Source organism: Cygnus atratus, chromosome 1, assembly GCF_013377495.2.
Source record: "Cygnus atratus isolate AKBS03 ecotype Queensland, Australia chromosome 1, CAtr_DNAZoo_HiC_assembly, whole genome shotgun sequence".
NCBI classification, from domain to species: domain Eukaryota; kingdom Metazoa; phylum Chordata; class Aves; order Anseriformes; family Anatidae; genus Cygnus; species Cygnus atratus.
The window spans coordinates 204,796,762-204,809,722 of NC_066362.1; the positions used below are offsets into that span (position 1 = coordinate 204,796,762).

General features: G+C 45.3%; 1 protein-coding gene across 1 annotated transcript in view; it reads left to right on the plus strand.

The window, feature by feature from the left end:
- Positions 1-12,961, plus strand: part of TENM4 (teneurin transmembrane protein 4) — a 338,371-nt gene that overhangs the window by 314,999 nt on the left and 10,411 nt on the right. Inside the window, exons 27-28 of the mRNA XM_035560436.1 lie at positions 6,216-6,512; positions 7,713-9,327. Of these exons, the coding sequence (XP_035416329.1) occupies positions 6,216-6,512; positions 7,713-9,327 (1,912 nt within the window). The remainder of the gene's footprint in view (positions 1-6,215; positions 6,513-7,712; positions 9,328-12,961) is intronic.

Below are 12,961 nucleotides of genomic sequence, written 5' to 3' on the forward strand. Positions count from 1 at the left end.
TCTTTTCCCCTTGCATCGATAGCCTCACACGCTCACTCTTTTTCATCATCAGGAGAATAGCTGGGCAAACAGTAGTGAAAGCCGATGCTTCTCCTTCATTGGAAACTGCTGGATGTCTGCAAATCAGTTGGCATCAATCTTCTTGTTTGGTTTGGGTTGTTGTTTTTTTAAATTTTTTTTTTTTAATAACCAATGAAATGACCAGACAAGTGTGTCTCTGAAAGGAGACAGCCTTCTCGAATCTGCAGCTGTGGCACAGCTATTTGGTGTTCAAAGCAGTTTCCACTCATTTAGCCGCAGCTCAGCTGCCCGTGTCAGTTTTATCTTCCAAAATCTTCACAGCGGATTCAAACACAGAATGTGTCTTTGTTTTATATTGTACTGCATTTGGAAAAGCACTTGCAAAATGAGTTTTCAGGCTGGTAACTCGTGTCCCTATAAATCTGCCAGCATTTATTCACATTTGGAGCCTACTGGGGCCTGTCCCTGCTTCTAGTGAAGCAGAAGAGCATCTTACATCATTGAAGGACTCGGTTACAGCTCTGTTCAGGGGTTCAAAGGAGCTGAGGGTGAACAAGAAGTTTTAAGCTGCCTGTCTGCACCTGCAAGGCAGCATCTGCACCCCCAAGACATAAACCTGCAAGGTGCTAATTGCCTCCCTGGGGACTGCTCGGCATTTAACATATTCTCCGTGTCATGTTCTCCTCTTCCCTCGCACCAGTAATTGCTGCTTTCTCTGGCAAGGGAGAAGCTTAGGGAAGTTCAGTTCAACATGTTTTTGTTCGTTTGGGGAAACTTTATCATTTTCTGCCTTGGGTGAGTAAATCACCGCTTTCCCTCTCCCCTCACCCTGCTGCTCCCAGGAGACAACAGCAAAGGCATGGGGGAAAGGATGCTCTGTAGGGAAAGAACACACCCAGCAAGGCTGCAGCTCTGCATCTCTCCCTGAGGTCTGTGAGATGGGGAGAACAGCATCTGGCCGCTGTGAAAGAGGGACTTCCCCTAAAACCAGCATCCTTTCAGCTGCCATCACATGGATTTATATTTTATGAGTCGTGACCCATGTTTGCAGGGTGTTCTTGGGGACTGACGACACATTGCCATGAGCTCAACCAGCTCCTGGAATGATAATGCCAGTTGCTCAGCTGCCTCCTCAACCTTCCCCAGGAAATAAAACAGTGCCTGTGTTTATCGCAGGGATAAGGCACAGGGCAGGGACTTCTTTGTGGATGAAGGCAGAAGGGGCCAGCCCCGATGCCTTTTCCACAGTCCCAGCAATGCTGACCTGATGCTGAGCTTGAGCAGGCAGCACTGAAGCAGCACAAATATGCTAAAGCAGCCTTTTTCCCTTCTCATGTTGCTCATACCCTACGGAAAGAAAGTTGCGATCCTCTGATCCACCCGCCCAGCAGTGAGGTATCTCCGCTAATTGGCTGCAAATTCAACCCCTGACAAGCCAACAGCAACACAGACCCCATCTGCAGTGAGAGCGTTGGCTAAGCTCTGCTCCAAGGAGCAGAGCTCCTTCTTTCCTTTCCTTTTTTTTTTCTTTTTTAAACAAATATGATTTTTTCAATAAAGAAGGATGTAATCTCTGGCAATGGAGCAAATAGGACAGTTGACAGAGCTGCTGGCTCAGCTGCTTTATTTATTTAACCATGAAAACTCATATTGTAGTTTGGTTCCTTTTCCCCAAGACCAGGTTAACATTGGCACCACGACCAAGCGTCCCAAAGACCCACCAGAGCCAACATGACCAGAGAGGTCCTTTGGGATACGCCAATAATGTTCCTGGTGTGTTTGCTAGTGAGAACAGTCCAGCATCATCTCCAGAACTTCTACAAGGAGCTGAGGCTTGGATAAGGCCACCTCAATAATTTCAACAATTTGCAGGCGAAACTGCTTTGTGGGTACCATTTATCACATGGATGTTGTTGGCTCCTGGAGTCCTCGCTGCAGAAGTATTGTTTGTGCTCTTCTGCTGAAGGTTGCCACAGCCTTTTTATGAGAAATCTACCCTTTTCGTGCTCTTACGCTCCCAGGGAGACCAATGCATGCTGGTTAATTATCATTTAAGCTAAAGGAGCTCCACGTGAAGCTTTGGGGAGATCTGAGATGGTAGCGTGTTTGTGCTCGTGCTTTTCCAGAGCAAACCAAGGGGTTAAATGGAAGTACTGTAGAAGGATGTGGGTTTGGGGGTAAGTTTAGTCTCTTACACACTGTAAAGGGAGGTCAAATATACTGTGAACTGTGCATTGATGTTTACCCTGGCTCAGCGCCGTGCTGATCACAGGCCTTGCTATCCTGGCTATCGGGGGAGGTCCCAGTTGACTGGCAGCTAGCCAATGTGACGCCCATCTATAAGAAGGGCCGGAGGGCAGACCCGGGGAACTATAGGCCTGTCAGTTTGACCTCAGTGCCAGGAAAGCTCATGGAGCAGATTATCTTGAGGGTCATCACGCGGCACTTGCAGGGCAAGCAGGTGATCAGGCCCAGTCAGCATGGGTTTATGAAAGGCAGGTCCTGCTTGACGAACCTGATCTCCTTCTATGACAAAGTGACGCGCTTGGTGGATGAGGGAAGGGCTGTGGATGTGGTTTACCTTGACCTCAGTAAGGCTTTTGACACCGTTCCCCACAACATTCTCCTCAAGAAACTGGCTGCTCGGGGCTTGGACTGGCGTACGCTTCGCTGGGTTAGAAACTGGCTGGATAGCCGGGCCCAGAGAGTTGTGGTGAATGGAGTCAAATCTGGTTGGAGGCTGGTCACAAGTGGTGTCCCCCAGGGCTCAGTACTGGGGCCAGTCCTCTTTAATATCTTTATCGATGATCTGGATGAGGGCGTCCAGTGCACCCTCAGTAAGTTTGCAGATGACACCAAGCTAAGTGCGTGTGTCGATCTGCTCGAGGGCAGGAAGGCTCTGCAGGAAGATCTGGATAGGCTGGAGCGATGGGCTGAGGTCAACTGTATGAAGTTCAACAAGGCCAAGTGCCGGGTCCTGCACCTGGGGCGCAACAACCCCAAGCAGAGCTACAGGCTGGGAGATGAGTGGCTGGAAAGCTGCCTGGCCGAGAAGGACCTGGGAGTATTGGTTGATAGTCGGCTGAATATGAGCCAGCAGTGTGCTCAGGTGGCCAAGAAGGCCAACAGCATCCTGGCCTGTATAAGAAGCAGTGTGGCCAGCAGGTCTAGGGAAGTGATTGTGCCCCTGTACTCGGCTCTGGTGAGGCCGCACCTTGAGTACTGTGTTCAGTTTTGGGCCCCTCGCTACAGGAAGGACATGGACGTGCTCGAGCAAGTCCAGAGAAGGGCGACCAAGCTGGTGAGGGGTCTGGAGAACAAGTCTTACGAGGAGCGGCTGAGGGAGCTGGGGTTGTTCAGCCTGGAGAAGAGGAGGCTTAGGGGCGACCTTATCGCTCTCTACAGTTACCTTAAAGGAGGCTGTAGTGAGGTGGGGGTTGGTCTGTTCTCCCACGTGCCTGGTGACAGGACGAGGGGGAATGGGCGAAAGTTGCGACAGGGGAGTTTTAGGTTGGATGTTAGGAAGTACTTCTTTACCGAAAGGATTATTAAGCATTGGAGCGGGCTGCCCAGGGAGGTGGTGGAGTCACCATCCCTGGAGGTCTTTAAAAGACGTTTAGATGTAGAGCTTAGCGATATGGTTTAGTGGAGTACTTAGTGTTAGGTCGGAGGTTGGACTCGATGATCTTGAGGTCTCTTCCAACCTAGAAATCTGTGTCTGTGTGTGTGTCTGTGTCTTGCCAAACGCCCTGAAGGGCAAAAGCTTTCTGCAGGAGCTTCTCAGAGCCTTTTCCAGGATGAGGACTCTGGGATGGAGGATGGCACCTTGTTTAGTTGCTCACCATAAAACACGCTTGTTGGACTGAAGCCTGCAGCCCTGTCAGTGCTCCTGCAGAAAATTCCCTTCTATTGAAGGCATGTCCTTGAACAAGGATGAAAAGATTTAGCCCCTGTTCAGAGGCTACCTGGCAGTGTCGGGTTGGCTTTGCCCGTCACCTTGCGGGGTGGCTGTTGGCACTGCAGCGCTTCGCGGAGAGGAGAGCAGGAGAAAAGAAATCATAAAAAAAATCATGAAAAGGGAGACTGGTTCCAGCTAGTCCTGCAGAATTCTCTTGCCACAGTGGTGGAATGAGTTAGGGCACCAGTAATGGGATACAGAGGTTTGGAGTGAGCCTAAGAGCTGCCCTGGGACCTGTTATTTGGTCCTTCCAGCACGGTGCATGGCACATGGAGCAGGGAGGCCACTTCCAGCCCAGATCACTGTCCCAGCCCTGGAAGAGCTCTTTCCAGCTCTCTTGGCAGAGACCAGTAGCAGAAAAAGCTGCAGCTGCCGGGCTGAAGCTGCTCTGTGAATAGATGGAAGGCAGAGATATTATTCCTTCCTGCTTTGCTTTTCTTTCCTTTTTTTTCTTTTTGCAAGCAATTGCCACTTCTGTTTCTCTATTTATAGCAGCAAGCACCTATGAGATATCAAATTGCTCCGTTAGTTACATATGTGCATCTGTACTTAGAGTTTTGATACCTTTTTAATTATTTCCCAGCTTGCCTGTTACAATGGGCTTTTGGCTGATTTCCTCTTTTTCCCATTGCCCATTTGCATTCTATTTTAAACTCAGCTACACATTTAATTGGAGCATTATCTACCTTTCCACACTGTTGTTTTTTTTTTTCTCCCGAAGTCATACTTGCCTTTTACACTGTTATTCATAAACTGGAAATCAGTTTTGCGGTTGCCTCCTTTTACATCATTTTTACACTTACATCACAGCACCGATTCCTTCTGCCTGGGCTGGCCACGCACCCCCTCAGCTCAGTTCCACGTTTTCTCAGCCCTGTTTTTGCCTCTTCCGACCTCCTTCTGACACTCCTTCTTTTGGCTTTGTAATGCCCCCATTCCCCAGGTTCCAGCACTGATGTCTGAAAGCACAGCAGTGGTCCTGCCTTTCCCTCTTCCCCTCCTTCAGGAATCCAGCACACCATTTCTCCATTGCCTCTGCCACGTCCTTTCTATACCTGGTTAGCTCTCAGATACTCCCACATCCCCAAAATACAGTGGGAATTCAATAAACACCCTAAAGAAATGGCCAAGATCAAAGCTGGACCAGGGCTGAGAGCAGTGCTCAGTGCTGGTGTTACCCAGAGCAGGATACGGCAGCATTTTTAACTTGCATTCTCAAAGACCCTGCAGCAGCCTGCAAACCCTTGGTTTATTGACTGCAGCTGAAGGGCTGCAGAGGGAACCGAAAAAAGCTCTTTGGAGTTTGAATTTCATCTGAGAAGAATCTGCACCTTCCCAGAAAAGAGGGGTTCACCAGCTGAAAAAGGTTCGAAAGTGGTGGGATGGAGAAGCAGCTGTCTTCCCTGGCAAGCTTTTCCTGGCAATGTGGGGTTTTCATCTTTGCACTGTATTTTGCTACTGTGCTGATATGGCTTTATAAATCTTCTTGCACATGCAGCTAAACATGAGTTGTATTAGCCGGCCCTTTTTGTAATGCTGTGTGCTACAATCCCTGAATGAAAATGTATTCCCGCTCCTACCTTTGAAGTAGATACCTTTGATCTTTGGAAATGCGGAGTCTGTGGAGGTAACAGGAGTGTAATTATGCAACACAGAATAACCCCAGGACAATGAAGCTAAAACTCCAGCTCTCACAGGAAAGTCCCTGGTCTATGTAACATCTACAGTGGTCAAAGCCTCCGTATTTCATCCCAGGTGGAAAGCTTCACCTCCAGTGCATGCAGTAAAAACTCAGAGAAAAACTCAACTTTCAACTATGTTGACACAACATTCATCTTCTTTCTCAAAGTATTATTTTTTAATATCCATGAAAACAAAAGGCTTTTATATCCCAGATTTAATAAGCAGAATATCTTGCAAATATTCCTTGCAACAATTTTCCATTACATCTTCTGTAGGGCCATACCACATGTGCTGTAGCAATCCTAAGTTTGGGATATGGGCAATATTAATTCACCATGGTGATGTTTCAGAAGTAGCCACTGGTTTTCTGCCTCTGTCCTCACTGAAGCCAAGAAGTAGGGTTAGGCCAACACTTGGTTTTGACAGTCTTACCTAGAGGCAATGAATATCTGGATAGTCTCTGGTTGATCTAAAGAGGTGTTTGGTGAAACAAGGCTAGGCTTTGTCACTAAAACAGTTTCCAGCTTCCTAATTCTCTGTCTCCCTCTTGTAGGTCCACAACAGAAACCTGCTGTCCCTCGACTTCGATCGTGTGACAAGAACAGAGAAGATCTACGACGACCACCGCAAGTTCACGCTCCGCATCCTCTACGACCAGGCGGGGAGGCCCAGCCTCTGGTCGCCCAGCAGCAGACTGAACGGGGTCAACGTCACCTATTCCCCAGGAGGACACATTGCGGGGATCCAGCGGGGCACAATGTCAGAGAGGATGGAGTATGATCAGTCTGGCAGAATTACATCCAGGATCTTTGCTGATGGCAAATCATGGAGCTACACTTACCTAGAGAAGGTGGGAGTCCTCCTACTGACCTCTGACTCATGGTGCATTTGGAGTCAAAGGGATTTACTCCTTCGACTTCAGTACAGCTGCATTACTTCAGAGCAGCTGATTACTGGTCCTTATACTCCTCTTCTGTGTATTCTGCTTGCACTAAGATTCATATAGGAACTTCGGTGCCACACCACCCAAAAGCAGTTGAAAATAGTATGGAAAGTTCCCCTGAGGGCATTATTCTTTCCCAGTCTCACTGAGAGCATGTCTTTTAATGCTGTAGAGCGCTGGCATTTGATTTTTAAGCACAACATTCCTTTGCTGAGCTAGCTGTAATATAAAATATCTGCAGGTAAAGTCAAGGAGTGAACAGTAGGGACTTCCAGTAGGATTTTCCATGTGAAAACAACCCATACAGTATGACATCCTCCTTTCTTTGAGTAGCCCATTCCTGGTTCATAGGAAATACATGTAATAAAAAGCCAGACTGTTGTAAACACTTTGCACTGTAGTTTTCACTGTGTAGGTTGGCATGGGACTTAACTTCTATTACCATTTGTTGTTACACTAACTCAGTGTCCCAGAGATCCACTTCTTGCATCTCTGGGGCTGATATTTTTATTTATAAGTTTTGTATAGAGCCTATCCCTACAATAGCTTAAGGGAACTGTAGTAAATGGCTTTTAAAAAGCAAAAAGTATTGACTTGCACCTTGCATTAAACAATCTGTGTGGACTGTCAGTTATATGCAAAAAAACACCGACAACGAATACACACGTGGGCAGAAGTTTCTAAGGCAGAAACAGGTGACACATAGACACACCAAGTTAATTGGGCATTGGACAGCTTCAGGAGGCTATTTTTCCAAGAATTGCTTTGGTGTTTCTATCAGCTTTATTTAGTTAGTTTGTAGAAGCTATTGACAAGGAGAATTTGGGTAGAGACAGCTACACGGTATCGATCCAAACAACTGAGCATTCTAAACTTAGACCTTCACTGCGCTAACTGCTTCTTCCTCTGACTTGCTCCTACTTGGGGATGCTTGATGGGCCATGCAGCTGCATGCTGCTATTATTTCATCCTGTGGGTGCAGACTTATCTCACTTGCTGTATTATTTTTTTTTTTATTGGAGAATTTTGCAGGTTTTTTTTTAGAGTTAAGAATGATTTTGCCTGAAAACCAGGATTAAAACGTATTCTTTTCTCCTCCCCACCTAGTCCATGGTGCTGCTCCTTCACAGCCAGAGGCAGTACATCTTTGAGTTTGATAAGAATGACCGGTTGTCGTCTGTGACCATGCCCAACGTTGCCCGGCAGACTTTAGAAACCATCCGTTCCATCGGCTACTACAGGAACATCTACCGGCCCCCAGAAGGCAACGCCTCAGTAATTCAGGATTTCACAGAGGATGAGCAGCTGCTCCACACTTTGTACTTGGGGACAGGGAGACGTGTCATCTACAAGTATGGAAAGTTGTCCAAGTTGGCAGAGATGCTCTACGACACCACAAAGATCAGTTTCACCTATGATGAAACTGCTGGCATGCTGAAGACGATAAACTTGCAGAATGAAGGGTTCACATGTACAATCAGGTACAGACAGATAGGGCCCCTCATTGATCGACAGATTTTCCGCTTCACCGAGGAAGGCATGGTGAATGCACGCTTTGACTATAATTATGACAACAGTTTTCGGGTGACCAGCATGCAAGCAGTCATCAACGAGACACCTTTACCCATCGATCTCTACAGGTACGATGACGTGTCAGGCAAAACTGAGCAATTTGGTAAATTCGGAGTCATTTACTACGACATCAACCAGATTATCACCACTGCTGTCATGACTCACACTAAACATTTCGATGCCTATGGCAGGATGAAGGAGGTCCAGTACGAGATATTTCGGTCGCTCATGTACTGGATGACCGTACAGTATGACAACATGGGGAGAGTTGTTAAGAAAGAGTTGAAGGTTGGCCCTTATGCGAACACAACCAGGTACTCCTATGAGTATGATGCTGACGGTCAGCTGCAGACAGTGTCTATCAATGACAAACCACTCTGGCGTTACAGCTATGACCTAAATGGAAACCTCCATTTGTTGAGTCCGGGGAATAGCGCCCGCCTTACCCCACTCAGGTACGACCTCAGGGATAGAATTACTAGACTGGGGGATGTGCAGTACAAAATGGATGAAGATGGCTTCCTGAAGCAAAGAGGCAATGATATTTTTGAATACAATTCAGCTGGCCTGCTCATCAAAGCCTACAACAAAGCTAGTGGGTGGACTGTGAAATACCGCTACGATGGCCTAGGAAGGAGAGTTTCTAGCAAAACCAGCCATGGCCATCACTTGCAGTTCTTCTACGCAGACCTGACCAACCCAACCAAGGTCACCCATCTGTACAACCACTCGAGCTCAGAGATCACTTCCCTCTATTATGACCTCCAAGGCCACCTCTTTGCAATGGAGCTCAGCAGCGGCGATGAATTCTACATAGCCTGTGATAACATCGGCACTCCTCTGGCTGTCTTCAGTGGGACCGGCTTAATGATTAAGCAGATACTATACACAGCATATGGGGAGATCTATATGGACACCAATCCCAACTTCCAGATCATCATCGGCTACCATGGAGGACTGTACGACCCCCTCACAAAGCTTATCCACATGGGACGGAGAGACTACGATGTGCTAGCAGGTCGATGGACGAGTCCGGACCATGATATGTGGAAACACCTGAGTAGCAATAACATAATGCCTTTCAACCTGTATATGTTCAAAAACAACAACCCCATTAGCAACTCTCAGGATATCAAATGTTATATGACAGGTAAGGCATTTAAATTGGTTAATATATTCACAGACTGGTGTCTAGCTTGCCATCAGTGAATAGGATCCTCTCAGTACCTTTGTCACCACGGGGGTTTCCAGTGTTCAGTACAATGGACACAAGCTTTTCTTTGCCAGTTGACCCCTATGTCAGAGAGTGGTCGAGGGCATGTTTAATTCATTAGCATAGACTGAGATTCTAATTCCCAAGCTTGTTTCCTTTTCACTTTCTTGGTATTTAAACTCTACGTTGCTTCCAGTTGTTTGTTTCCTCTGATATCCCAAGTTTAGCTACCAGTTAATGTCCTGATAACCTTTCTCTTTGTGGTGGGGCAGCTCTGTTTACACAGTTTTGCCCAGAGATTTATTTGCAACTAAACAAATGACATGCAGATTTGTTTTAGCACAATGGCAGCAGCAACTTAAACCTTTTATCATCGTCAGCCATTTCAGAGCACACAACAGTAACGATGTAGTTCAGAGTTAATCTGCCCAACAGAATTAACAGTTTCTATTAAATGTCAATAAAAAGCCAGTGCTTTAGACTTAAAGGCCAGGTTTTAAGGCATACGTCCCCAACATCTTGACATAACCTCTGAACTGCTTCCCCAAAGACTTCATAAAATGGCATTTACATGATCTCTGTGTATGTTTTTTATACAGAAAATCATTCTGGAGGTTAAATGTCCATCCTATACTCATACTTTGTGCAACACTGGTAGTAACATTTTAGAGTACTGTTCTGTTGGGACTTTTTTCATATAATTATCATTGCAAAACCAGGTGACAGTCACAAATCAAATGTGCATACTTCTTAAAGAGATACAAATAATTTTTAAATCCACTGCATCTATCACAACTTTCCCATATGCAACAACAACATTTGCATTCCCCTAAATTACAAGAGTGGCTTAATAGCAAAAAAAAAAAAAAAAGTTATGAAATAAAAATCCTGTATTGTTTCATTCAGGTTGTTTTTCCAGCCATTAGAGTTCATGCTTTCAGATTCTTCTGCAATAATCATAAGGATTAGATTGTATTTTTTCAGATGAAAAGCTGTTTTGTCCAGAGCTGGGAAGATGATGCCATGAGGAAAGTAAACTATGCCAAAAGATGCAGACTAAGACTCTGTGTGTTGGCCTGACTCTGATAATTAAAGCTGGCAGGGAATATTTTGAGACAACTTTTCCTATCACAAAATGCTCATTTGTCAAAATGGAATTTGTTTGTGGGAGAGAGAGCGTTGAGCTTGAGAGATTTCTCAGCAGAAATGTTGCAGACAGCTCTCAAAATCATCTAAATGACAAATTCCAAAATAATCTGAAAGAAAAAAATCCTTTTTCAGTTTCAACCTTTTCAAATTAATTATAAACTAGTTATAGAAGACTGGAAAAGAAAAATTAACAAGTCAAAATCAAAATGAAAGATCTTAATATGAAATTGTTGTCTCGAAGTGGTTTAGTGTTTGAACAGTCACTTCGTGACATATTAACAGATTTTTATTTTTCTGCTCAAGTTCAGACAAGAGAGAATTTCAAATGCTGTCTTGGATCAAGCAAACACTTTCCCACCCAGCTTTGATGATAACATCAAGACGCCCAAATCCGATACTTTTATATTTTATATGCACCAAATAACTTTTTCCATCATCTTAAAAATTCAATTTTTAGTCTTAAAAGAATGCAGAACCCAAGTTCGTGTTTTAAGTTTCTGCTTTCCCACTTCCACCCTGTGCATGGAAGAAACAAATCACGATATGGGATAAGTGTCATGATACTTGGCTGCTGCTCTGCCATTCCTTTCTGCTGAAGCTTTCAGGCTCTTCATAGACAGGGTGGGTGATGAGAGTGTCCTTGTCATCACGACCACATCTGCCCAGATTTTGGCACAGGGAACCACTCTGTCCCTCCCTCCCCACCCCAGCACCCACTGTCCTTAGGGGAGCTCAGCTCCCGAGACACAGGTGAGCAACATTTTGGTCTCCAAATATCAGGTTTCTGAGCTCGTGGGTACAAATTGGAGGCACGCAGAGCAGAGATCAGGAGGAGCAGGTATTTATGTTTTGAGAAGCCCATTGTTAAACATGAGTGTTTTCGCGATTGTACACTTCATGGCACAGAGCTCTGCTGCCAGCTTCAGCTATCCTGATGGATTGAACTGACATTTCCATTACATGTGTCTGCATTAAGCACTCTTTTTCTTTGCCCTCAAATGAATTTACTGTGAAATGTGTTGGCAGGGTTACTGTAGCTGAAAAAAAACTCTGTGATGTGGAATGTACTTTTCTGTCAAAAAAGTTGTCACTGCCTCTTGGCAAATTAATATTTTCCCCTCTGTTTTCTCAGCTCCACACCTTCCTCCTATGGTGGGTTTTGGGGTGTGGGTTTTCTGTTGTTGTTGTGCTGGGTATTCCAACACCTCTTCCCAAAAAGAACAAACTCCTGTTTGCAAATGTTTTGAAAGTCAGTTTTCTGAGAAATACCAAAAAGAAAAACCTGTCTTGAATCTCTCCAGACGTGTTACATATTTTTCTGCTGTTCAGAATCCCTGCTCTGTATCCTTTTTAACATTCGTGAAGTGCTCGGAAAATGATTCCTGCACCAATGCCGACCTTCACAGTTTTACTTTGTTCTCCTGACCACCTGGTCCACAATATGGACATCAAAGGTCCTCGTTTCACATGAGAGGGGTTTGGAAGCAGGCTGGCTTAGCGCTAAGCAAAGAGATAATCAAACAAGAATGAGAAACGATTAATTTCCTTCCCACCCCCCCCCAACCCCTCTGTTTCAAAGACACTCCAAAAACAATCTGTACATTGAGTGAACAGAAGTGTTTTTATTGCAGAAACCCTCCTCCTTCCACATGGATTGTTGCAAGGGCTTTTTGGACATCTGCCCAATCTCAACATTTTGGCCTGCAAGAAAACAAGCATCAGATAGTGTGTTTGTTTGGCTCCCGGTCCTCCAGTCATCTGGAAGTGCCTTTCTTGCCATTTGCATCTGTAATTTCTCTTCTGACCAGCTCTTCAGAATGTTCATTCAGGCCCATAGGGGACAAAGAAAAAAATATTCAAAGATGCACATTTGATTCTTTAAATTGATCCTATTTTCGGACTGTTTCAGCAGGGTTTATTCAGCTTAGCAAAATGAAAAACGAGCCCTTTGCACATCCAGCTTGAAACAGAGCAATCACCAACACCATCCCAGTTATGCACAAAACACATAAGACCCCTGGGAGCTGATATTAGTTAAACTTTACCTTCATATCTTCCTTTTTCTTGCAATTGCTGTTTGTGTGCCAAATGCACACCATATTGCTTGGGGACTGGAGCAGGTGCGTCCTTCTCCAGAGTCCAGCGAAGGCAAACAAGGTGAGATCATCAAATGTTCTGAAGTTAAAGGGGGGAAGCGATGCTGATCCCAAGCAGATCTAGGAGTTAGCCAGCCACATCGTTATTTCCTCCAGCAGGAGAACATCTAGCTACTATTCCTAATAGCTCTGCAACTTGCAAATTAGGGAAGATTTTGTAGTCTTATGTCAAAGGAATACAAGAACATTCCCCGGTTTAATCCTCAACATCCCAAATGCCTTGGTTTTCCATCATGTCCCCTGTAGTGCCAATGATCCCTCTTTTA